General features: G+C 28.9%; 2 protein-coding genes across 4 annotated transcripts in view; both read right to left on the bottom strand.

Moving 5' to 3' along the window:
* LOC127290866 (STING ER exit protein) overlaps nucleotides 1-27,454 on the bottom strand; it is a 254,912-nt gene that overhangs the window by 100,602 nt on the left and 126,856 nt on the right. The window lies entirely within an intron of this gene.
* LOC127290861 (myotubularin-related protein 3) overlaps nucleotides 1-27,454 on the bottom strand; it is a 149,324-nt gene that overhangs the window by 69,479 nt on the left and 52,391 nt on the right. The window contains exons 3-10 of the mRNA XM_051319671.1: nucleotides 6,482-6,796; nucleotides 6,168-6,354; nucleotides 5,899-6,077; nucleotides 4,792-4,999; nucleotides 4,520-4,710; nucleotides 1,684-1,879; nucleotides 1,426-1,611; nucleotides 1,188-1,352 (exon numbers count right to left, since the gene is read on the bottom strand). Of these exons, the coding sequence (XP_051175628.1) occupies nucleotides 1,188-1,352; nucleotides 1,426-1,611; nucleotides 1,684-1,879; nucleotides 4,520-4,710; nucleotides 4,792-4,999; nucleotides 5,899-6,077; nucleotides 6,168-6,354; nucleotides 6,482-6,789 (1,620 nt within the window). The 5' untranslated portion in view covers nucleotides 6,790-6,796. The remainder of the gene's footprint in view (nucleotides 1-1,187; nucleotides 1,353-1,425; nucleotides 1,612-1,683; nucleotides 1,880-4,519; nucleotides 4,711-4,791; nucleotides 5,000-5,898; nucleotides 6,078-6,167; nucleotides 6,355-6,481; nucleotides 6,797-27,454) is intronic.

The following is a 27,454-nucleotide window of genomic DNA, read 5'->3' on the forward strand; positions in this document are numbered from 1 at the left end:
GAGATTTTTTAAGTCCGTGTTCACGATATCTCAAAATCTACTGAACCAATCGTTCTGAAATTTGGCACAGTTCTTCTTGACTAAATTCCCCAGGTAACTACGAATGCTTTTTTTTCTTTAATAATTATTAATTATACAGTAAAAAATAGATCGTTTTTTTCAGCGAAAATCGAGTTTTTGAGTTTCAAGTGCTGCGAAAAATAAAAAAAAAATCTCTCGTTGTTACCTCGAAAAATATCTCCTTTAACAAAAAATTTTTTTTCTTTTTATTTAGATGATTCTGTTGCGAGTTACGTTGAACACCGCAAATCAATTTTTTAACGAGGCGCCTGAAGAGATTTACTGCCACTCGTTCAATTTGCAATATTTTTCAATGAGAATTTAGGAAAATATACTTCAAATAAGCGGCTGGGTAGAAGAATTCACCGAGCGCTCGGCTGGCTGCTATGTTGCTAGTCAAACACTCAAAAATGCATATAAAATTAAAATTCGAAATTTTGTTTTTCGAAATGTACTACCTTGTAGGAAATAAAGAGGCGCATCTATTTTTCCTTTGGACAAAAAATATAAAATAAATATTAATAATTTTTAATTGTTGAACAATTTTTTATCATAAACAAATACCTGTCGGTAAACACATACACTTACCTTTGCCGGCAAAAAGTCTGCGGGGAAGTTCAAAGTTGAAAAAACTTCCAGTGAGACATTTGCGTTTAACAACATAATGAGTTTTCTGGAAAGTGTCAAACTAATTCATTCATTAGTTTAAAACATATTGCAAAATGCCAATCAAATTAATTAAGATTTGACAAAGATACCACGATTTATGTTTAAAAATTGAATGAAATTTGAAAATTAAAATTTATCAGTTTTTTTAAATTATTAAATAAACTATTCGTTTAACAAGAAAAATTCAAAGGAAAAAAAGATGCACCTCTTTATTTCCTACAAGGTAGTACTTTTCAAAAAACAAAATTTTGAATTTTCATTTTATATGCATTTTTGAGTGTTTGACTGGCAACATAGCAGCCAGCCGAGCGCTCGGCGAATTCTTCTTCCCGGCCGCTCAAATATTGTATTAATATGTGGAAATTAAGTTAATAAAGTAACACACTTTATATCACAGAAAAAAATGATTAAAAAAGTGTCTTTTTTACACCGAATTAACCCCTCTTAAAATTACTCACTTGAATTTTTAACGGAGAGTACAGATGATTTATAAACGAAGTGGAGTTGAGAAACCGCCACACTGAGAATGTTCGCTCTTGAATTCTCAGCTGAAGCCTCTCATGTCTCGTATTGCATAGAAACGTTCCAAAAAGTTGAGAATACGTATGCTGCGCTAATTTCACCTAAAAATTAAAATAGAAATTAATAATAAAAAGTTCCGCCTTATTTAATTATCAGTGAAAAAAGATAACTTGCAAGATATGCAGGCGACATTTGAAAGCTACAAGGAAATTGTTTAATTAACTGATGGACACAGTCGAGCCATTGTAAAAATACTGGACAACGTTCATTTGGATCTTCGCCACCAACTGTTTGTCCACATCTATCGGCAAACTTATGACCAAAATCAAGCCATTCTCTTTCACATAAAATTTGAAAACCCTAAAATTACAAAATAATTCTTGTAGTCTTTGTACAAGTATATTGATTTTCATGTCAAGAAAATTGACAAACCTCCATTGTTCGATAATAAGGATCGAGTAATATCTGGGCCAATGCTACGATTTGAGGCGTTCTATCCCACCCATCGCTGCAGTGAACTAATACTGGCCTTCCGTCACTTTCGATCGCAGATGCAACTGTAACCGCTGCTTGTAATAATCCCGACATGTGTTGCAACCATCGCGTATTTTCTAATAAACTCAGATAACTATAATAACAAAATACGGTTATAATATATTCACAATTACAGTTGTTCTTCTTATTAACATTATTTCATTTATTATATTATTAGTATCAAAGAAACCCGTGTTACGAATACAATGAATTTCATAGATCGGTCTTAAGACTAGACAATGAACATAAAAAAGTAAAACGTTTTTTTTCAAGGTAAATAACATTAAAAATAAAATTCCAAAATTGAGGGGAGAGACTACTGAAATTTTAAACCATCGATTTACATTGATGAAATCTTGTCTGGAATATTATATCTTATAATCTAAAACTATTCCATTTGTTAAAAAAAATTATTTTCACCATTTTAGAATTTTAGAATTGAATTTTAAAAAGATTATCATTTTTTAAAATAAAGATAAATGAATGGATAAAGAAATTGAGAATAAATTTAGCGAAAAAATAGTGCTAATAAATAGAAATTAGATTTCAAAAAAAAGGTAAAACTCATTATTTTAATTTCAAAAAATTGTTAATTATATAATAATAAAATGCTTGGTCTGTCCTTCTGTCCTAACTTGAAGTTGGCCTTTTCTGATTTCACGTGTTTTTTTGAATAGTAATCTTATGACGTGTCAAATTTTGACAATTTTTTTTCTCATTTTTTCCAAACTTGTATAATTGTGTTTCCAAATTTCGGAATAAGTTTCTTTAAAATTCCAAATTCGAAAATTTAATTCACGAAGCTGAAGTACACAACGTTTACCAACGAAATTTTTTTTAAAGTTGTATATTGATTCAAAAATTGTATACAAATACAAAAAATTTATGCTGAGAAAAAAGATGCGCCAATAAATTTCGTACAATATAGTAATTTGAAAAAAATTTATTTTTAAGGTACCAGGGGCCAACGAATACCTATTAAATATTAATTATAAAAACACAGGCCTCGAATCAATTTAAAGACACAATAAGTCGTTTTAGTCGATTTATATTCCAAAAAAAGTGGATTTGTTTTTTATTTTAACAAAAATATTTTACAGATTTTTAAATAAAAATTTTTTTTTAATAATAATCCTTTTCGAAGGGTTAAAGTTGAAAGTTTTAGAAATAATTAAATTTCAAAAGATATTGTTAATTTTCAAACAATTATTAAATTTTACATAACTAAAAATAATTTATCAAACAATTTTTGGAAAACATTTTTTAAATTTAATTGAATTTTCAAAGGTTTAAAATTGAGATTTTTGAAATTAATTGAAACTTTAAGTGTTTTGTAATTAAAATTTTAGATGATTTCACTAAAAATTTATTAGAAAATGCGGACAAAATACAATAATTTGAAAATCATTTTTAATTGAAAAATGGTTTTCAAAGAATATTATTAAAATAGTTAAAAATAATTGAATATCCTTAGAGTTATAATTCAAATTATTAAATTTAAAAAAAAAAAATTTTCGTTGGAAAATTTTAGATGCTTTTAAATTCAAATTATTGAAAATTCAATTAATTTTGAATTCAAATATTTGAGAACAATGAAAATTTATTTGATTTTAAATTTGGAAAATAATTGAATTTTTGAAAAAAGTCTGATAAAGTCGTATAATCCGAGGCCTGTAAACATATAATTTTCATTATTATCATTTAAAATGTAATAATATTCTAATAAATTAAATTATTATTGATAATATTAATCTTTAATTTCTTTATAACAAACAATTAAACACTCAATTTGGCGCGCTTGCGCGCGTTTAATTTTGCTAGTTTGAAAATAATTTATATTAAAAATATGTTGATGAATGACTTTTTAATTATTACAATAACATTTTAATGATGCGTTTCACCACAAATTCTATGTCCTCATCAGGAACATGTCTTTGAATATAATACATTGTCAACGCTATATAATAATTTATCACTTTATTTAGTTTAAAACTATCAACGTAAGATAAAAAAAGTATTTTTAAAATTGAAACAACCTCATTATTATTGAAAGATTTATTATTAAATAACATCTTATTTCATTAAAAGATTCTTTTCTGATTAAAAATAAACATAATAATTAGAACACATGTTTTACATGTGCTGCAAAAATTGAGGTAAAAAATGTTTTTAACCTTTTTACATTCTCATCATAATGAGAAGGTATTTTTTTAACATTTTTAACTTCAATTTTCGGAGCACATGTCAAACATGTGTTCTAATTATTATATGTTTATATTTAACTAGAAAAGAATCTTTTAATAAAATAAGATGTTATTTAATAATAGTTGTAAACTAAATAAGTGGACAAATTATATAATATTGATAATATATAAAAAATATATATTGATATATATAATATCTATAACAAATGTATTTAAATTGACATGTATTTGATGAGGATATGGAATTCTGTGATGAAACGCGTTATTAAAATGTTATTGTAATAATTAAAAAGCCATTAGGCCAAACATTCATCAACATTTTTTAATTAAATATTTTTGTTTGTAAGAAAAGGATATTCTACTTGTTCATTAATTAATGTGGCCAAGAAATGAATGAATTCATAATTAGGAATGATAAATAGATAAAAATGGTTATTTTTCCTATACATAATACATAAGGATATGAGAGACGAGATGTGCGTGCAGAATGTGTGTGGGATGAGTTTATTACCAATATAAAGACGACTCACTTTGGTTGTTCAGAATCGGAGGCGCAAAGCTGCCTCACCGCGTGAAAGCTTTTTCGAATAGAGTGTATATTTGCAAGATTCATGAACTGTATGTCGCAGCTGAGATAATACTCAGGACATTCACAGCCTCCGCCTCGTGCTCGATTCGCGACCGCTGTCGTATAAGACCTCGCATCAACAATCAGTACTTTCTGCAAAAATAAACGGTGGCGGTTTTAATACAGAAAAGAAGGAGATATACTGTTATCAGAAAAACGTGACAAAATTGATACTTTTTTACTGGCATTGTTTGCCACCGCAGTTTCCTCTCCTGCGTCAGGGTAATTAATTGGCGAATCAATCATTGTTGATTCCCCTCTGTCGTACGAACAGGCGTCAGACAGAGCTTTTAAAAGATCTTCATCCTCTCCACTTCGCCAACCAAGCCAACCGACTTCTGGTTGACTACTGCGCGCAATTACCGCTCCGTTTTTCACGTTCCTAAAATCATTTTCAAAAATTACTTTTTAAATTGTAACCATAAAATGTTACAAATGTTTTATTTATTATTTTATATTTTATTTAACTTTTCCAATTTTTAAAATAATTATGAAAAAATAAATAAATTAATTAATTAATTTAAATTAAATTATTTTGTCAAATCAATTATTTTCGCATAATATTTTTGTAAATTAAATTTTTTTTATTGTTCGATGTAAAAAAATTAAAAAAATTCCAGTATGTAACTATTTAATTTAAAAAAAAATTGTTAGTAAATCGGTGTATAGAAACTTATAATTTTACTTTCTGATACCGTATATTATAATAAGTTTATTTATAAATAAATTAAATTTAAGTAAAGTAATTTTTTCAAACTTGAAAAGGTTCATAATCCTTTCATTTTAAATAAATATTTTCTATGTAAAAAATTTATGAAAAAGTAGAAAATTGAATAATTAATTTTAAAAGAATTAAACTTTTTTAAAAAATTTAAATTTAATTGAATTTAAAAAATTAAATAATTTAATATTTAATGATTTGAATTAAAGCAAATAATTTTTTTTAAGCAATTGAAATTTTTCTGTAATTGATATTGATTTTTATTGTTAATAAATTAATTGAAAAATTTTCTTAACAAATTTATTAAAAATTAAAAAAGTGACAAAATTTTAAGAACGTTCTGTTTTCAATTTAAGAAAGTAATGTACCTTAAAGTTGAAGTAATAATTTCTTGATTTATTTGAGAAATAAAATTATATTATAAAATTATATATATTATATTATCTATCTAATTAATAAATATTTTTTAAAGACTTCATCATAACTAATATACTGATAAAAGAAATTGATTTTAACAACTAAAAGAGAATTTATTAGAATTAAAAATAAATGATAAATACCTCCACACAACGGCAGGTATTCTCCGCGAACTTCTAAATTTGGCAACATTTTCAAGAGTTTCGTCTGAAATGCAAGCAGGTACAAGCAGCTGTGGAGGATATGACGGGCACATTCGGTAATCTTTGTTGATTTGACTTATTCGCCAAGACCCATGCAAATTGAACCTTAACCGTTCCACCTAATGAAAACGATTTTCATAAATTAGTTAAGTTATTTCATATTCTCGAATCGGTTTGAAATATTTAAATGGAAATTCAAATTTACGTACTTCCGAGTTGAAAGTGGACAGATACGTACTACTCTCCTTCCCAAGTCTAGGATAATCTTTACCCTCTTCGGTGGACCACGCATAGTAAGCAAATGCAAACATATCTTCTATGCTTTTCCGAGGGCTTATCACTTTATGTAGTCGCTTATACCATTCCAAACAATGTTCATTGGTAGAAAAAGAGCAACTACAATTACAAACAAACCATGCAATGATTCAAATACTTGACACATCTTCTACTGAATCATCGTGATTTTGTTTTTATAATTCCTTCTCAATAGTAAAATAATAAATTGTGTCAAATTTTAAATTACCTGAGAGATCGGGCGTCTTTGCAACCAATGTGAAGAAAAAACATTTCCTTCACTTCAACAGTTTCGACTAGACCGAGAGGGATATTGCAGCAAGCTTTTCCGGCTTGAAGATAAAGTCTATAATTTGAAAGTGCCAAAACTCCATCTGAAGTGCGACCAAGTGCAGTTACTGATTCTCCACTCACAGGTACAAATGGAACAACTAAACTGTTATCCTCGCATTCCATGTGCGAAGCTTTCGGATAAAGTTCAGAGGCCCGCAATTGACAAATTGACTGCAAACTTGACGGTTCTTCGGAACTCTCCATTGCCAATCTACAAAGATAAATTTTACATGTTGAGTGCATAAAAATGCAAATAGGATTCTATGCAACTTTCACTTCTCGTAATCTCTCTTAGTTAAAGTGTGATAATTTTTGCATCTTCCGATCGCTTAATCTAAATTAGTTTTCCAAGTTTAATCCTCAAATAATCAACATTAACATTTTTACAATGTAAATTCCTCCTTCTGTAAAATTACTCAGCTGCGTTCCAGCATTTTTTGTCACTACATATACTTGTCAGTAATTTAAGCTCTCTGGGATAGATTTGTACCAGTGATTATTTGTCGGAAAAAGTCTCTGTACAAAATTAAAAATGAATCTTTAATGGCTGCGTAGTAGTTTTAACATGTTTAACCCTTTCACACCCAAGCAAAACTGAGAACTTAAAAAAATGAAACTGCAATACAGTTCTTACAGTTATAGGGGTCGCTGATTACGAATCCGGTGTATTTTCAAAAATTCAAAATGACGGATCCATTATGGCAAAAAAACTTTTTAAAATGCATCAGATTCGCTTAAAACTTTTTACTTGGGGGTTTTTTAGGGTTGCTGATCGAGAATCCAGTGTTAGTTTTCAAAAATCCACAATTGTAAATATAATATGGCTTATTAGTTTTTAAGAAACCGTTTGGTATTGATGGAAACTCATATAATACTTTGAGGTTTTATATGTCGATTTTTACAAATCAGGGGAGAGTGGGGCTGGTTGCACCATACGAGATATTTCTTACATTTCTAGGAATTTATGAGTGTTGATCACAGATGGAGTTAGTTACGTATAACGTATGAACTTTCAACCAAACTAGTACGGTTGCAAATGCAAAAGTTTTTCGGTTATTATAACCAAACATATTCATTTGTTATTTGAAAACATTATTTAAGAAGTTAGGTGGGTTTCAACTTAAAAAAAATTTTTTTTGACTTAAAAAATAGTTTAATATGTCTAGAATATTGTCCCAAAATTCCAAATCGATTGGAGTAATTTTCTAAAAGATAGAGCCTTCGGAAGTTCCCCCGCGGTCAACAACTAAAGGCACTTGTACACCTCAAAAATTCTGAGTATATATACTTAGAATTTGTGAGGTGTACAAGCGCCTTAATTGCGAATATTTTAGTAGCTGTATACCCTAATGCTATACCAACATTGTTACTTAATTTATTTTTGAAAAAATTGAACTTTCTGCAGATTTCACTTGATTAAAATTTAAATTTATGTCATTCTAAATTGAAATGTTGTAGTTAATAAACTTCGAATATAAAATTGGGTATTAAAACGCATATACCATTGGAAAAAAATATATGTATACGATAATATACTCTTTGTAATACTAAACATCTGAAAATCTGTTTGATGACTTTATAAAATAATATAAGTATCTGTTTAATGTATTTTCGTTATAAGAGACATTTTCTCAAGAAATTATATCGCCTCCCCTGGTCAAGCCCGTTAAGGCGCTCCCAGTGCGGTTGAGAGCTATGATGGTAGAGGGTTCGCGTCTCAGAGTCAACACGTAAGAAGAATTTTTTTTATATTACTGACGTGAAATAAAAACAAAATGTAATGAAATCTAATTTTATTATAATAATTTAAGATAAATTTATATTTTTGTAACAGAGATCTAGATTTGTTACATATGTGTAACTAGGAACTCATTTATAAATGCTCTTTTAAAAATTAATAAAAAAATTAAATTTTTAAAATAAATATCCGACGTCGGATCCGATCCCAAATCCGGAATTTGCAATAGGGTATATTGTGCCGGAATCGACGATTTAATGTAATTTGAAACAAATAAAACCATGTTTATTTTAATAACTAGCAACTTTGTCGTCCGCAAGCGGCCGACTACGCTGCTAGTGTGCATTATTAACCATATTTTTTATTCATTTTTTTTCAAAAAAATTTAATATTAGAAATGTAAAAAAAAATTTCTTTATATTGGATCTACCACCCAAGTAGCACGGAATATTGCTTGAATGTCAAGCTGATATCAACCGGGAATATTTTTGTGACATTCAGGCGATATCATAATGTCCTCTTCACGGGGACATTCCTCGGTGATGTATCTATATGATCTATGTGACGGTCTTTCACACAAAAAATGTAACGCATTACAAAACTTACATTTTACATTTATTAAACCTAAATAATTCTGTGGAACTTTACTTTCATCGAAATCTTCAAAAGACATTATTGCAACTCCTGCAGTTTTTTTATTCCGATTATCGTTTTTACATGTCAAATTCTTTTCTTCACACATCCCAGTTGAAAATTCCGACCACGTTTACGACGTCGTATTCTAAGTAGTTTGCGACGTAGTAAACGACGTAGTAAACGACGTAGAAAACGACATAGTAAACGACGTCGTAAATGAAAGCGGAATTTGGGATAGCAAACTACGTCGTTTACGATGTCGTTTACTACGTCGTTTACGATGTTGCAAAAATTATTTTAATATTATTTATTTAGTAATTTAGTAAGTCCAATATCCAATATTAAAAATTTTAATAATAATTTTAAAAAAAATTTATTTTTATTATTTTTTAATAGTTATTATTATTATTTTATTTTTAATATTTTAATTAAAATAAAAAAATGGTCATCAAAATATTAGTGAAACCATTTCTTCCAAAAAAGAATTTGTCTCAAATCCAATAAAGGAGAGACATCGGGCAGAAAAAAATTTCGACAAAAAAAAAATTTTCGATCACTGCTTATATACCAATCTAATAGCACCTCAACTGCGAGAAACAGTTATGATGTTCGCCCTCCCTGTGGCGTTGAGCGAACTTAAGTCCAGAGCTGAGCCATCAGCGCAGCGCGGAAACATTTGAAAAATTTGATTTTATTAGATATTTTATTTTATTTTAAATATGACAAATAATTAACTTAATAAATAATTAATGTCATAAATAATTATTAATAACATAATGTCATACTTAATAATTCGTTAATTAATTATTTTTAACGAAAATTTGACAAAAAAAAAATTTGTTGGCCAAAAAAAATATTACCATTAAAAAATAATTTTTTTGTTAAATTTTCGTAGTAAAAAAAATTTTTTTAAGACAATTATTTGTGACCTAAAAAAATATCACGATGAGAATATAATTAACAAAAAAAATTACTCGTAGCACAGAAAAAATTTCACCATGAGAAAATAATTTTTTTAAAATTTTATTTGTAAAAAATTTATTGGTAGCATCTAAAATTTCTAAAATTTTCCATCGAAATTTTTTTTTTTGAAATTTAATACTTTTAATTATAACTCTAAGGAAATTCAATTATTTTTAACTATTTTAATAATATTCTTTGAAAATTCAACTATGTGAAACCATTTTTCAATTAAAAATGATTTTCAAATTATTGTATTTTGTCCGCATTTTCTAATAAATTTTTAGTGAAATCATCTAAAATTTTAATTACAAAACACTTAAAGTTTCAATTAATTTCAAAAATCTCAATTTTAAATCTTTGAAAATTCAATTAAATTTAAAAAATGTTTTCCAAAAATTGTTTGATAAATTATTTTTAGTTCTGTAAAATTTAATAATTGTTTGAAAATTAACAATATCTTTTGAAATTTAATTATTTCTAAAAATTTCAACTTTAACCGTTCGAAAAGGATTATTATTAAAAAAAAAAAGTTTTATTTAAAAATCTGTAAAATATTTTTGTTAAAATGAAAAACAAATCCACTTTTTTTTGGAATATAAATCGACTAAAACGACCGTTTTTGTGTCTTTAAGTTGATTCGAGGCCTGTGTTTTTATAATTAATATTTAATAGGTAATCGTTGGCCCCTGGTACCTTAAAAATAAATTTTTTTCAAATTACTATCTTGTACGAAATTTCCTGGCGCATCTTTTTTCTTATCATAAATTTTTTGTATTTGTATACAATTTTTGAATCAATATACAATTTTTAAATTAATATACAACTTTAAAAAAAATTTCGTTGGTAAACGTTGTGTACTTCAGCTTCGTGAATTGAATTTTCGAATTTGGAATTTTAATGAAACTTATTCCGAAATTTGGAAAAAAATTGTCAAAATTTGACACGTCATAAGATTACTATTCAAAAAAACACGTGAAATCAGAAAAGGCCAACTTCAAGTTAGGACAGAAAGACAGACCAAACATTTTATTATTATATAATTATTTAATTAATTTTTTTTACAGAGAAATTTTGACAAAAAAAATTATTTTTTAATGGTAATATTCTATTTGGGCCACAAATAATTTTTTTCCTGAGAAAATTTTAAAATAAGTAAATTTCTCATCGTAATATTTTTTTGTGCTACGTACAATTTTTTTGTTAAATTTTTTTACAGAGAAATTTTTACAACAAAATTATTTTTCATCGTGATTTTTTTAAAAAACACGAATTTTTTTTTACAGAGAAAATTTGAAAAAAAATTATTATTTTATCATTGTGATATTCTTTTGTGCTACGAATAAATTTTTGGTAAATTTTCGTAGTAAAAAAAACAACGATTTATTACGGTATTTAGTGAATTAATTGTTTTGGAGAGAAAATTTGACAAAAAAGTTATTTTCTTATCGTGATAATTTTTTTAGGCCACAAAATATTTTTTTTACAGAGAAAATTTAAAAATAATTAAAATTCTCATCTTGATATTATTTTTGTACTACAAATATTTTTTTGTTACATTTTCGTAGTAAAAAATTAAGTAACTAATAATTACCATAAAACAGGGTTATTTCGCTCAGTGCGGGTAAAGTCGCTCACCCATTTTTTTGCTTTAAATTTGATTAAAAACTAAAATTTAGTATTTCTATTAACAAATTTAACATTTTTACCTGCTAATAAAGGTATTAAACTTTATTTTAAAGCTGAAATAAAGCATAAAAGTGGGTGAGCGAATTTACCCGCAATGAGCGAAATAGCCCCGTTTTACGGTACGTTATTTAGTTAATTAATTTATTTACAGAGAAAATTTGACAAAAAATTATTTTCTCATCCTGATATTTTTTTTGAGCTACCAATAAATTTTTTACAAATAAAATTTTAAAAAAATTATTTTCTCATGGTGAAATTTTTTCTGTGCTACGAGTAGATTAGATTAGATTAGATTTATTTCTCAATGTACATCTTTTTGGATTTATACATATTTGCTTTCCCCACACTATATACATTAAAACTAAGCTAACAAATTATTATAATATATATAAAAAAACGATTTTACAAGAGCAAAAAAAATTATAGTTTACAAAGTTTAAAAAAAAAAAAAAACTATATGTTTACTGTAAATCTTAGTCAATATTAATTAGACTTTGGCACGTGCTTCAAAAAATTTCGCGTACTTGCAGAGGCTCGGGATCGGTTTTCCTTTTAGAGTATGACAAAGGTATCCCGTGAACCCATCTTCGATATTTTTCCCTAGCCAATCATCTACTTCTTTCACCAGTTGTTTATCAATTTGGGTTCTAGCCTCTCTACACAGCCAAATGTGCTTTAAATTCTCTTCTTCTTCTTCACAGAAGCGACAATCCACATTTTTGAAACCTTTTTTCCCAGCTCTCCCGACATTTCCACAACGCATCCTTGCCCACTGAATTTTTTCTGCTAGACCTACGTTCTTTAATTCCCAGTAGCTTTCTCTATCATCAGGTAATTTCCATCTTTCGTAGAGATTGCAATATGAAGACTTGCTGATTTTTATATTGTCTTTTTTCTCCTCTCTTTCCTTCAGCCCTTTAATCCCTTTCTCAATTTCTTTGTTTATTTCGTCCTCCATTCCCTCTGTCCCTATCCAATTTAAAATTCTTAAAATACCTAACTCTTTCATTGCTCTTTTTAGACTTTTACCCCATGCTGATGGCTTGTTATTCTTTATACACCTTATCTCTTCCCTGAGACAAATCTTCGGTAATCTATGGTTCTGCATTTGCGCTACTTCAGCCACATATCTAAAAGCTCTTTCTTTTGTATCGATTTCCATGCTATTTTTACTGGTTTCCGCTCTCCAAATGTATCCCGGGGTATTCCTATCTAGACCCATACTCATTTTTATAAATCTAGACTGTGCTCTTTCAAGATCGTTCTTCTTCTCTAAACCCCACATTTCCACTCCGTATAAACCTCCTGATTTTGCCAAAATTTCCATGAGATACAATCTTCTTTTTAATCCCCCTATTCTAGCTCTAGTCATGATGCCCCACGCTGTATTTGTTGCCTTCCGTAGCTTTCCTGTCATAATTTGTACATGTTTCTTGAATGTTCCTCTGCTGCTATACCAGAAGCCTAAGTATTTAAAGTGGTCCGCTTTCTCAACTTTCTGCCCCGATATTTTTAAATTAATTTCTTTTCCTTTTCTGCCCCCGTTTCTAAATACCATTAATTTAGTTTTTTCCACATTTATCTCTAGTTTATTCCTGTTTACGTAACCCTGCAACCTATTAACCATTATTTTCATGTCCTCCGGGAAGTCAGCTATGACGGCCAAATCATCAGCAAACTTTAGAGCAAAAACTTTGATTTTCCCTATTACGGTTCCTCCTACTTTTCCTTTTTCCCAAATTTCGTCCATCTCATCAATGAAAATATTAAATAAAGTGGGGCTCAGTGGACAGCCCTGCCTTACACCCCTCCTGGTTATAAAACTATCCGTCAATCCCTCCGCAGTGATTACTTTCTGTGCTACGAGTAATTTTTTTTGTTAATTATATTCTCATCGTGATATTTTTTTAGGTCACAAATAATTGTCTTAAAAAAATTTTTTTTACTACGAAAATTTAACAAAAAAATTATTTTTTAATGGTAATATTTTTTTTGGCCAACAAATTTTTTTTTTGTCAAATTTTCGTTAAAAATAATTAATTAACGAATTATTAAGTATGACATTATGTTATTAATAATTATTTATGACATTAATTATTTATTAAGTTAATTATTTGTCATATTTAAAATAAAATAAAATATCTAATAAAATCAAATTTTTCAAATGTTTCCGCGCTGCGCTGATGGCTCAGCTCTGGACTTAAGTTCGCTCAACGCCACAGGGAGGGCGAACATCATAACTGTTTCTCGCAGTTGAGGTGCTATTAGATTGGTATATAAGCAGTGATCGAAAATTTTTTTTTTGTCGAAATTTTTTTCTGCCCGATGTCTCTCCTTTATTGGATTTGAGACAAATTCTTTTTTGGAAGAAATGGTTTCACTAATATTTTGATGACCATTTTTTTATTTTAATTAAAATATTAAAAATAAAATAATAATAATAACTATTAAAAAATAATAAAAATAAATTTTTTTTAAAATTATTATTAAAATTTTTAATATTGGATATTGGACTTACTAAATTACTAAATAAATAATATTAAAATAATTTTTGCAACATCGTAAACGACGTAGTAAACGACATCGTAAACGACGTAGTTTGCTATCCCAAATTCCGCTTTCATTTACGACGTCGTTTACTATGTCGTTTTCTACGTCGTTTACTACGTCGTTTACTACGTCGTTTACTACGTCGCAAACTACTTAGAATACGACGTCGTAAACGTGGTCGGAATTTTCAACTGGGATTGTTTTCATCTTCCGTTGCCGTAAAAAATTTTTTCTTCTTACATGACAAATTATTTTCTTGACGCCCTTTCTTTTCATTTTGAGTTTCAATTGATATTTTTCTTTTCCTACATGCCAAATCTTTATCCTTGCGTATTTTCTTTCCATCTTCAGTTTTTATAGATCATTTCTTTTTTTTGCATGTCAAATTTTTTTTGCGCTCTTTCTTTTTTATTTCTGTTTCATTACGATTACGTTTTCTCAATCTCTCATTCTCCTGTCTTATTATTTTCTACTCATATGTAACTTCGCGACTTGCCTTCCTTTTTCTTCCCTTCTTTTTAATTGCTCGATTTATCTTTTTATCATTTTCTTTACTCAGAAAATTTTTCATTTTTAAATATTGTTTGGAGAATATCAATTTATTTTAAGAAAGGCCACAAAAAAATGAAACACACAAAAAAATACACAAAATATCAGTTTATTGTTCTCTTATTAAAACAAATAGAATTAAAACATAAATTATACAAATTGAGCTTTTTCAAAAGAACTAAGATAACCCTCTCGAAGGTCGATAATGGTCCCTTGCAGGGATAACTACACTCATAAGGGCCCACAAGGGAGAGACTTAACACATTTGTACATAAAAGGGACCTTTCCAGAATGTTATGCACTTTTCTTTATTGTATAAATTCTATTTCAAGATTGCGATAGCAATATTGTAAGGAAAACTCAGGACTTATAAACGTACTTGATTGAGAATAGTCTTGTAGGAGTTGCAACTTTTGCGAGGAGTTAACTAGTACTTAGGCAAAAGCGAACTGAACGGTCGATTTGAGAAAAAGGGCCTTATCCTTTACTCAATGTACAAAATGTGAGAAAAGAGGGGGAAAAGCAAAGTTTTCTGTAATATTTTAGTTTCCGTGTTTTAGGAAGAAACTTGCAAACCTGATGAGATGCGCCAGCACATGCTAACACATGTTTTGCAGTTTTCCATTGACTTTTGTTAGTTTTATTATTATTCATTATTAGATCTATTTTGAATTTTAAAAATCTGTCTTCAGATGCGTACACAGCGACCCCAAAAACCCAGAGATACGAAGTTTTATAAAAAATTAATAACATTTATAAATTTCGACCACCATATTGGTTCCGCCATTTTGAATTTTGAAAACCCGACATAAAATTTGTAATCAGCAACTCCAAAAACCTTCAAGTAACAAGTTTCAAGTGAATTCGACAAAACTTTTATAAATTTGAAACGCCATATTGAATCTGCCATTTTGAATTTTAAAAATCTGACTTTAGATTCGTACTCAGCGACCTTAAAAACCCCTAGATACCAAGTTTTATAAAAAAGAATTAATATTTATACATTTCGACCGCCATATTGGATCCGCCATTTTGAATTTTCAAAATCTGACATCACATTCGTTACCAGCGACCCCAAAAATCTTCAATTAACAAGTTTTAAGTGAATTCGATGAACTTTTATAAATTTCGATCGCCATATTGAATCCGCCATTTTGAATTTTGAAAATCTGACATCATATTCGTAATCAGCGACCCCAAAAACCCCTAAGTAACAACTTTTAAATGAATTGGTGAATTTTTATAAATTTCGATCGCCGTATTGGATCCGCCATTTTGAATTTTGAAAATCTGACATCAGATTCGTAATCAGCGACCCGGAAAACCCCGAGATACCAGGTTTCATAAAAAATTATTAATTTGTACAAGATTTCCTACACGGAGAGAAAAATCATACTATATTCACATGGGTTGTGTCACTCATTATTCACATCACCTGTGACGTGCTTTTTTTACACAAAATTCATGTGTTTATTGGGTCGTAGATTTCTATGCAAAAAAAGTTTGGAACATGTACTATATTTGCTTCAAGTCCATGTAGTAAATACTCCCCTCCACTCAATGCAAATTTGCTTGAAATCTATGCGCTTTTCGGATGGATTTCTTGCAACGGAGGTAGAAATGATAGTGCGCATGCGTGAATATATATATATATGACTAGACACGTGAACGGGAGTCACGCATGCGCACTAGCATTTCTATCTCCGTTGTAAGAAATCCATCCGAAAAGCGCATGGATTTCAAGCAAATTTTATATAGAGAGAAGGAAGGCAATTTTATCATGTTTCTTAAGCGTTTATAGTTTACAGATCAATCAGAATTAGTATACATGTCTTTCTAATTTCACACAACGTTTATTCATGCAATAAACACAAGATTTCATGAAAAAATATCTTGCGTGATAAACGATTTTTACATGAAATAGTGTTATGTGAAAAAAGCAACAGTGGCTCATGTGAATATAGTATGATTTTTCTCTCCGTGTATCACCTTTCATTTAAAGGTTGTTTTTACCCCTAAAAGCAAAAAATGGCCTGATCTAGCAAAGCGGCCAGACACGGGTATCTATTTTTTGGTCCTAGTTTCTGAAAATCATTGATTTTTTCGTGTGTGAAAAATCGTCTCGGACAGTGTTATTTTCAAACATTGACTTAAAATGGTTTCTCATTTTGTTATTATTAGTTTCATAATTTACACGGTTTGGCATTACGTTAAATAATATAGATGTTGCAAATGCTATTGCATATACTCCACACTCAACACTACCAAAAGGTTGTTGATCAACAGCTTCAAAAACTACTGTTGGTTTAGAAGAGAACAATCTAATTAAATATTTTATTTGATGCACATTTAAACACCCCTCATTAAGGCTATCAAAAATATAAAGCCTTACTCTATCGTAATAGACACAAATTCAGTGACCATAATTGTTATTACCGCTAAAAAGTATTTGAATATGTTTATCACCGTCTCTAATTAGGACCGAATTGGGACAATAAAATCAAGCATTTGTACATACAAAGCACTTTGCATATTGAAAAAAGAATTGGAATCTTTTCTTGATAAATCTTCAAATTTGTACATATGCATGTAATTTAACAATTTATTTCTATTTTCTATCATTTTTAAATCTTTATCACTTAAAATAACATACCCTTTTATGTTGGCCATAGTATACTTCGTTTAATTTTATTTTTGATTCATGAAAATCTAAATATCTTTAACCCTTTTGCTCACTCCCTCTAATATAACCAATTTTGCCTTTTATTAAATATAACCAATTTTGTCTTTAATTCAACACAACCAATTTTACCTTTTATTAAATATAACCAATTTTTCCTTTAATTCAATACAACTAATTTTACCTTTTACTAAATATAACCAATTTTTCCTTTAATTCAATATAACCAATTTTTACTTTAATCCAATATAACCAATTTTGCCTTTTATCCAATAAAACTACCAAATATCCAAAAGAATGAGCGAACTATGTGTAACTATGAATCAGTAACTACTGATCAGCCAATAAGTGCAAAAAGGACACTCTCATATGAGTAATCAGTAGTTCATTATAAATAACATATATACGTATTTATACCCCACATAGCACCATATTTTGCAGGAAGCTAACAGATAACTAACAGTGTTAAGTTCGGAAATTAAGACGGTTAGTTTCCCGTTAGCTTCCCTGTAGCTCTATATGTCCCCCGCTATTAACTTATCCGTGATAGCTTCCAAAAAGTTATCGTAGTAAGTTTTCTAAAAGAGTGCAAAGAAAAGTTTGTGAAATATTGAATTGTTATTTAACAAGAAGTTTGCTTATTAAGTTTCTTTAAAACTATTTGCGGTAAGTATTCTAAAGATTTTAATGCAAATTTCCATGTAATTAAAAAAGAAAGTTTCTATTGAATTTCATTCAGTACAATTAAAAAAAAATATTTATTTCTACATCTGTGCTTCTGTCACCCTGCTTTTATTAAATCTCTAATAATAATGGAGAAATTTTTGGAAATAAATTTGGAGGGACTGGGGATTGAACCCGGGTTCGCCGCGCAGAAACTCAGACCCTAACCACTAACCTAATCGACCAACTGAGGAGAAATAAGTTTTGTGTCCTCTTGAGCTGCAAGTGATCTCATTGGTTGACACATGGTTGCCAACCTAAATGGCGGGTGAATTTAAATTTTTTAAAAGAATGAAAAAACAACTCAATTTATTAAAAAAATATTAATTATTGAAATTTTATTTCTATTTATTAAATTACCAATTTAATAATATTTCTCGACAAAAATTTACAATTTCTATTTTTAAAAAATTATTTAACTTCTTAAACATGGTTTATTATTTAAAAATATTAAAGTGTGTTTAATAATTCTGTGTTATATTCGTTTAAAAATTTTTTAAATAAATTTCTTTTCTACCAAAAATTGTTTGTTCGCCTTGAAACTGTTGAAGAATTTTTGTTAACCTTTATTTTAAACATGCGAGAAAATTTAAAAAAAAGAATCTCGAAAATAATTTTTCAATTTCTATGTCTATATAACGAAATATGTATAAATTAAACATGATTGTTGAAATTAAACAAATCACGGAAGTTATCGAAAATAATATAAGAACAATTAATTTTTTCGAGTTTTATTATAAAATACAAATTAAAATTGTTAATTAAGTAATTAATTCTATTATTCGGCTTCAAAAATTACTTATTTTTTTCGCTTTTAATATATAATAATATATAGTTTTTACTGTATTTTTGTTATTAATATTAATTTTATTATTTATTTCAAATAATAATTATAATAATAATAAAATTAATTTATTATTATTAATAATATTGATATTAACAATAAACAATAATATTATTATTATAAACTAAATTTATTATTAATATTTTTTTAATAATGAAAAGTTTTAAAATTAATTTTTTTTAATCATTAATTTTTAAGTAATAAACCATGTTAGAAGTTAAATAATTTTTTAAAAATAGAAATTGTAAATTTTTGTCGAGATATATTATTAAATTGGTAATTTAATAAATAGAAATAAAATTTCAATAATTAATATTTTTTTAATAAATTGAGTTGTTTTTTCATTCTTTTAAAAAATTTAAATTCACCCGCCATTTAGGTTGGCAACCATGTGTCAACCAATGAGATCACTTGCAGCTCAAGAGGACACAAAACTTATTTCTCCTCAGTTGGTCGATTAGGTTAGTGGTTAGGGTATGAGTTTCTGCGCGGCGAACCCGGGTTCAATCCCCAGTCCCTCCAAATTTATTTCCAAAAATTTCTCCATTATTATTAGAGATTTAATAAAAGCAGGGTAACAGAAGCACAGATGTAGAAATAAATATTTTTTTTTAATTGTACTGAATGAAATTCAATAGAAACTTTCTTTTTTAATTACATGGAAATTTGCATTAAAATCTTTAGAATACTTACCGCAAATAGTTTTAAAGAAACTTAATAAGCAAACTTCTTGTTAAATAACAATTCAATATTTCACAAACTTTTCTTTGCACTCTTTTAGAAAACTTACTACGATAACTTTTTGGAAGCTATCACGGATAAGTTAATAGCGGGGGACATATAGAGCTACAGGGAAGCTAACGGGAAACTAACCGTCTTAATTTCCGAACTTAACACTGTTAGTTATCTGTTAGCTTCCTGCAAAATATGGTGCTATGTGGGACCTGTATTAAAACCCTGGAAAAAATACCACAAAAAACCAGCTATTGAACAATAGAACCTTTGTTAATGAAGATTAACTCTGAGGACCCAGGTAATAATTTCTTTTTTCACATTTATTATATAGAAAAATAAAAAAGTACCAACCCTTGGCCAATAGAACCTTTGTTAATGAAGATTAACTCTGAGTACATAATGAAATGTACTGCAGGTTTGCATTGACATCGGCACGTCTGACGTCTCAAAATTTTTTCCGTGTATTATCACATGGAAATATAAAGCTAAAAGTCAAAAACTGAAGAGGTAATGTATATCTTTCTTTCTCACATCAAGGAATATAACACATAAACATTTTCATTTAATATTGTATTTCTCTATCTAGAGGATTCAAAATAACATAAGAATATCTTCGCCTAAAAATCTTACTCTTCATTTTATCTGTTTTCAAAATAAAAAAAATTTGTATATACCAGTATTAGACCCTCAGAACAATTACCACAAACAATACCAATTCTTGGACAATAGAGCCTTTGTTAATGAAGATTCATTCTGAAGGGCCAGATAATAATTTTTAAATTTTTTATTAAAATTTTCTGGGGCTCTAATACAGGTAGGAAAGAGTGATAAACAGTGGGACAGTTTAAACAGTAGGACACTTTAATTTTCTGAAAAACTACTTAAAGAAACACGACAAAAATTTAAATGTAAACCATGTTTATGACAACACACTATCTCCAAAAATTTTAGTCACATTGATTCATTATTTACAAAGAAAATTGAAAAAAACTGTTTTTGACTTTACGGAGTAAATTTTTTCTTGAAATACAATGATTTTTATATAAATAGGACAGTTTTAAAAAAAAGTGTAATTGTTACTTCGTTTACTCATGTTTTTAAGTATAATATCCAATAATTTAAAATATTTTAAAATTTTACAAACAATTTTTATTTGAATAATTTCTTGCGATTGTTTAATTTAAACAGTGGGACATTAAACACTGGGACAGGAAAAAATTTAAGTTTATGAAACGTGGATTTTAGCAACACTAATTATAAGTTGTGTCAGCTATACGCATGCGCAATGCTAGTATAAATGCCAACGTCATACTATACTACTACTACTACTACTACTAAAAATGTGATTTTTTTATGCTAAAAAACATTAAAAAATTCAAAATTTATAATTATTACAATTATTGTTCGGCAAAATTTGAAAAATAACACTTGATAAGAGAACGAGTATTCAAATTTTCCTCTAAATTGTTTTTAGGATATGACCAAATTATGACGTATGATCAGCAGTACTGTAAACGTAAAAAAAATAGTTTTTTAAAATAATAATTTAATAAAAAATAAATAAAAATAAAAAATTTATTAAAAAAGTTTAATAATAATTTTTTTCATATAAAACTTGACATCGTATTATAAAAATGTAAAATATTATTAAATTATGAGTGTTTTGCAACATTTGTTAACGTTATTTAATGCAAAACATTCTATATTTACAAAGTATGCAGAATATTATTATTGAAACAATTATTCATTATTTAATAATAGGTGTCTCACTGTTTAACACAAACCTTCAAAACAAGAAAAATTCCAAAAACTTGAAATTTTTCAATTTAATCACACACGGAGAGACCGCCGGTTAGAAAAATTACTAAAAAAATTTACAAGTAGCGGAAATAAGGTTACATTGTCAAACATTGCTGTAGACTATAGTAATTTCTATTCCAATTTGTGTGCAATTTTACTATAGTATACAGGTTTTATTAAGTATGCTGCTAATAGAATTTTCGATTTCCTACAGCAATATATGACAAAGTAACCTTATTTCCGCTACTTGTAAATCTTTTTAGTAATTTTTCCAACCGGCGGTCTCTCCGTGCAATATAATTTAAATAGAATATATGGATTATGTAGAAAAGAGTTCAAACTTTATTGTAATATACCAAAAAGTGTCCAAAAATATATAAAATTGACATATTAATATGTATTTGAAAAAAAAGTGTCCCACTGTTTGTCACTCTCTCCTATATACATATATACAGATATATGAATTTTTATTTTAAAAACAAAAAGGAAGAAGATTAAGATTTTAGACGATGATGTTCTTATGCCATTTTCAATCGTCTAGATAGAGAAACGCAATGTTAAACAAAGAAGTACTTATGTTATATTCCTTGGTGTAAGAAAGAAAGTTATGCGTTACCTATTCAGTTTTAGACTTTCTTTATAGCTTATTCACGTGATAAAGGGAGAAAGAAATAATTACCTGGGTCCTCAGAGTTATTAATTAATCCTCTTTAACAGATTGCAGGTCAAGCGAACCCTCATTTGCGAAATAATGATATATCTTTCTCTCTCCATAACTTGTTCTCTTCTCTGTTACCGAAAACGCAGCAGGGGTCCGGACGGAATGAGTGAATGAATGAATGAATACCAAGATTGTTATAGTGAAAGTTCTTTAAAGTGATTTTTATTTATTAACTATAAAAATCTTGGTATTCATTCAATCATTCACTCATTCCGTCCGGACCCTTGCTGGGTTTTCGGTGACAGAGAGAAGAACAAGTTATGGAGAGAGAAAGATATATCTTTATTTTGCAAATGAGGGTTCGCAATCTGTTAAAGAGGATTAATTAATAACTCTGAGGACCCAGGTAATTATTTCTTTCTCCCTTTATCACGTGAATAAGCTATAAAGAAAGTCTAAAACTGAATAGGTAACGCATACCTTTCTTTGTTACACCAAGGAATATAACATAAGTACTTCTTTGTTTAACATTGCGTTTCTGTATCTAGACGATTGAAAATGGCATAAGAACATCATCGTCTAAAATCTTAATCTTCTTCCTTTTTGTTTTAAAAATTAAAAAAAATATTTATGGGGCATTCTACGTCACAGGGAGACCCCCCTGTCCAAAAATGGTTTTAATGAAAAAAATCGTATATAGGCTTAAAATTTAGCTTATTTTGTCTACTTTTGAATGCGGAGTGGCACCTTTGAAAATTCAAAATGGCGGATCTAATATGGCGGATGAATTTTTAAAAAACGATTCAATTCGCCTGAAATTCGTTATTCGGGGGGTTTTCGGGGTCGCTGATTACGAATCCGATGTTCATTTTAGAAAATTCAAAATGGCTGAACCAACATGGCGTCAGATTAAAAAAACCTCCAAATAATTACTTAATATTCTTGAAATTGTGAGAAAAGAATTGAAAAAAAGAAAGGGTATAGGGGGTTAAGGATACAAAAAGTGCCGTTGCAGGTATTCTGTTCAAATTGACACCATATATTGCTACCCCTATGAATATAAAATTCTGCAAGTATGAACCCATAATTCGAATTTTTGGGGGAGTTATGGTGGGGGAAAGGAAAATAAAGAAATCTACTTTTCTAGAAAACTACTGAACCGATTTTAATGAGCTTTGAATATGTTATACATGTCGTTAAGACAATTCTAAAAAAAATCTCAAAATTTTTTTTTGAAAAAAAGTCAAAAAAAATTAATTTTGAAATTTTCAAAAATTTTTTTTGGGGTGATTTTTTGAAGTGACCACTTTAATTTTTTTTTAAAGTTACCTTATAATATCCCCTTTAACATATATTTTTTTCAGATTTTTAAAAAATGTAGTTTTTGAATAATTTAACGAAAACCATCGTCGCGCTACATGACGTAGCGCGCTCAGTGTGCTGATGCAGTGTACAGGGTATTCCAAAAGTATGGAAACTCAAATATCTCGAAAAGTACGAATTTTTGTAAAAAATGTTCAAGACAAAAGTTGTTCCAAACAAAAAGATGTACATCTTGAAACCAATAAATTGGGCCCGGAGCCCAATGTTGGGCCCAATAATGAAAAAAGTGGTTTTCTTAAATGAGACCACTAATTTTCAGTATCAAATTAGTAATCCCCATGAAATTCTGCGTTCAGACATGTGGTATAAGTGCCCAAAATATTGGGTCCAATCCAAGATATTGGGTCCAAAATTTATCAACAGATAAATAAATTTTAAAAAATCGCATTTTGGAGGGATTTTGAGATCACAGGATTAGAAATTGGAAGCTAATTTTCAAATTGGGCATGGAGCCCAATGTAAGATTCCGCCGCCCAATGTGAGGCCCACGGTAAAAAAAATTAGTTGTCTTGAATAAAACTTATTAATTTTCAGTATCCAATTCGTAATCCTCATGAATTTCTTGAGTTAGACTTGTAGTAAAAATGACAAAAATATTGGGCCCAATGTCTGGGATTAGGCCAAACATTTTTCGTGTAATAAATTTAAAAAGTCGCATCTTTAGGAGTTTTTGGGGTAATAGGATTAGAAATTCGAAGCTAATTTTCAAATTGTACACAAAGCCCAATGTAAGATTCCGCGGCCCAATGTGAGGCACACATTGAAAAAATTAGTTGTTTAAATAAAACCCACTAATTTTCAGTATCCATTTCAGAATCGTTATGAAATTCTGGGTTTAAACTTGTAGTACAAAAGCCAAAAAATATTGGGCCCAATGTCTGAGATTTGGCCCAACATTTTTCGTTAAATAAATAAATTTATAAAATCGCATCTTTTGTAGTTTTTGGGGTCACAGGATTAAAAATTCAAAGCTACTTTTCAAATTGGGCACATAGCCCAATGTAAGATTTCGCAGCCCAATGTGAGGCAGTAAAAAAATTAGTTTTCTTCTATTTCGTAATCGTTATAAAATTCTGGGTTTAAACTTGTGGTACAAATTCCAAAAATATTGGGCCCTCACATTGGGCTGCAGAATCTTACATTTGGCTGTATGCTCAATTTCTAATCCTGTGATCTCAAAATCCCTCCAAAATGCGATTTTTTAAAATTTATTTATCTGTTGATAAATTTTGGACCCAATATCTTGGATTGGACCCAATATTTTGGGCACTTATACCACATGTCTGAACGCAGAATTTCATGGGGATTACTAATTTGATACTGAAAATTAGTGGTCTCATTTAAGAAAACCACTTTTTTCATTATTGGGCCCAACATTGGGCTCCGGGCCCAATTTTTTGGTTTCAAAGATGTACATCTTTTTGTTTGGAACAACTTTTGTCTTGAACATTTTTTACAAAAATTCGTACTTTTCGAGATATTTGAGTTTCCATACTTTTGGAATACCCTGTATACTGCATCAGCACACTGAGCGCGCTACGTCATGTAGCGCGACGATGGTTTTCGTTAAATTATTCAAAAACTACATTTTTTAAAAATCTGAAAAAAATATATGTTAAAGGGGATATTATAAGGTAACTTTAAAAAAAAATTAAAGTGGTCACTTCAAAAAATCACCCCAAAAAAAATTTTTGAAAATTTCAAAATTAATTTTTTTTGACTTTTTTTCAAAAAAAAATTTTGAGATTTTTTTTAGAATTGTCTTAACGACATGTATAACATATTCAAAGCTCATTAAAATCGGTTCAGTAGTTTTCTAGAAAAGTAGATTTCTTTATTTTCCTTTCCCCCACCATAACTCCCCCAAAAATTCGAATTATGGGTTCATACTTGCAGAATTTTATATTCATAGGGGTAGCAATATATGGTGTCAATTTGAACAGAACACCTGCAACGGCACTTTTTGTGTCCTTAACCCCCTATACCCTTTAGACCCGCTTTAATTTCTTTTTTCAACGACATATTTTGTTTACATTTACATTGTTTACAAGAAAAGTTTCTTTGCCGTTATTTCTGTTCAAGTTGTGAGGAAAATCGTATCGTATATGTTTTTATGAGTTAGAATTTACTTCTACAAAAGTAAATTTTACGTTTATCTGAATCATTAGCCACAGGTATACATTTAGTAATAATTTGATTACTTTGACACAATAAATTTGAAACTTAATTTTATCCCAAATCTAAACCTTATTCCATCGCATATTTCTATTTCCTATTTCTCTACAAAATAGAAATCGTTGCAATATGACCATATATGGAGTTCTTACATTTGCGCAATCGTGCGAGCCAATCAGCGCGTTTTCATTCCGTACCTTACTCTCCCTTCCTCCTCAATGTAACGAACGAGCTAGAATATGACCATATATGGAGATATTCGTCTTCTGCCGCGATCGCGTTCACCAATCAGCGTGTCAGTAAGTCGTACCACACAGCGTCCCCCCACCACTGTATTGAATTAGCCTGGGTCTGAAACGACAGCTTGTTCATTCTCTCTGTGACAGTGATCCAGAACAGTCCTCACTTTCTACGGAATTAAAATTGCATATCTCTTTCTTAATAAATTTTAAAAGTGTTTTTTCGAAAGTCCAGAATTCTTCTTCATTTTTAACTTTGCATTTAAGTATTTATTTTTTTAATATAGAAAAATTTAAACGACGGTATCAGTTTAACGTCTTTTTTAATCTAATTAAATATTTTTTCATTGTAGAGGCATCAAATTTGTATGCATTATAAATAAAGTTTTTTCAGGTAAGATTTTTTTTAGGTTAAGTTTTTTTTAGTTATAAGCTTTTTTAAGGTAAGATTTTTTTAAATTATAAGGTATTTTTCAGGTAAGATTGTTTATAGTTATAAGGTTTATTTTGTTATTAGTTATGCCGAATATAAGTAACATTCGTGCTGACAGATGTTGCAATCCATATCAAATCACGAGCTACAGAGGCAAGAATTTGAGAAATTTGTCCTCACATTTCAAAAAAAGTTCCCTGACATTCCCGATAATGCAAAAATTTGTTCTGATTGTAGAAAAAAAAACATGAGACTTTAACTTGCAGAAGGCCTTCGACACTTCTGAGAATTTATCAGACGTTAGTCAGATGGATATTGACTTAGACCAAAATATTTCTAATGAAATAAATGAAACATCATCCTCTTTCAATCCTCAAGAAGTTCGCTCAGAATGAGAAATTGAGTTGGAAGACCTGCATAACGATTTAAAAGAAAAATTTCAGTCTTTGCCGAAATATGATTCACTGCGATTAAAGATTCTTACTATAACACCAAAATCATGGTCTGCTAATAAGATATGAAAAGAATTTAATTGCAGTTGGCAATTTGCAAACAAAGCTAAAGGTCTTAGAGAGTCAAGGGGTATTTTGGCAGAAACAGCAGCTAGAAGTGGTAAATTATTACCCGAAACAACTGTTTAAAAAATTTTAGATTTTTATAACAATGATACAAATGGCAGGATGATGTCAGGTATGAAAGATGTTGTTTTTTGTAAAAAATGAGAGTGGACGTTGTTTAGTACAGAAACGACTTCTTTCCTTCGATTTAAGAGGTCTATTTGTTAAATTTACACTCCTTAACCCAAACATTGACGTCAGCTTCAGCAAACTTGCCCAACTACGTCCAAAAAATTGCGTACTTGCTAATGGTAGTGGAACACATTGCGATTACTTTGCGAATATAAAGATTGTTTGCAGCAAATTACTTGTCTTGATCCTAGTGACGAATGTTTTCTTGGCGAATGCGAGAAATGTCCAAATATATCTGACTTTACGCTGTATATACAAGAGTTATTGGAACAAGAAAACTTTTACGAAGTACAATTTAGTTCATGGACAGGTACAGACAGATCAA

The sequence above is a fragment of the Leptopilina boulardi genome, unplaced genomic scaffold (genome assembly GCF_019393585.1).
Source record: "Leptopilina boulardi isolate dan_hultmark-lab unplaced genomic scaffold, ZJU_Lbou_2.1 LbouV2_90, whole genome shotgun sequence".
NCBI lineage: Eukaryota > Metazoa > Arthropoda > Insecta > Hymenoptera > Figitidae > Leptopilina > Leptopilina boulardi.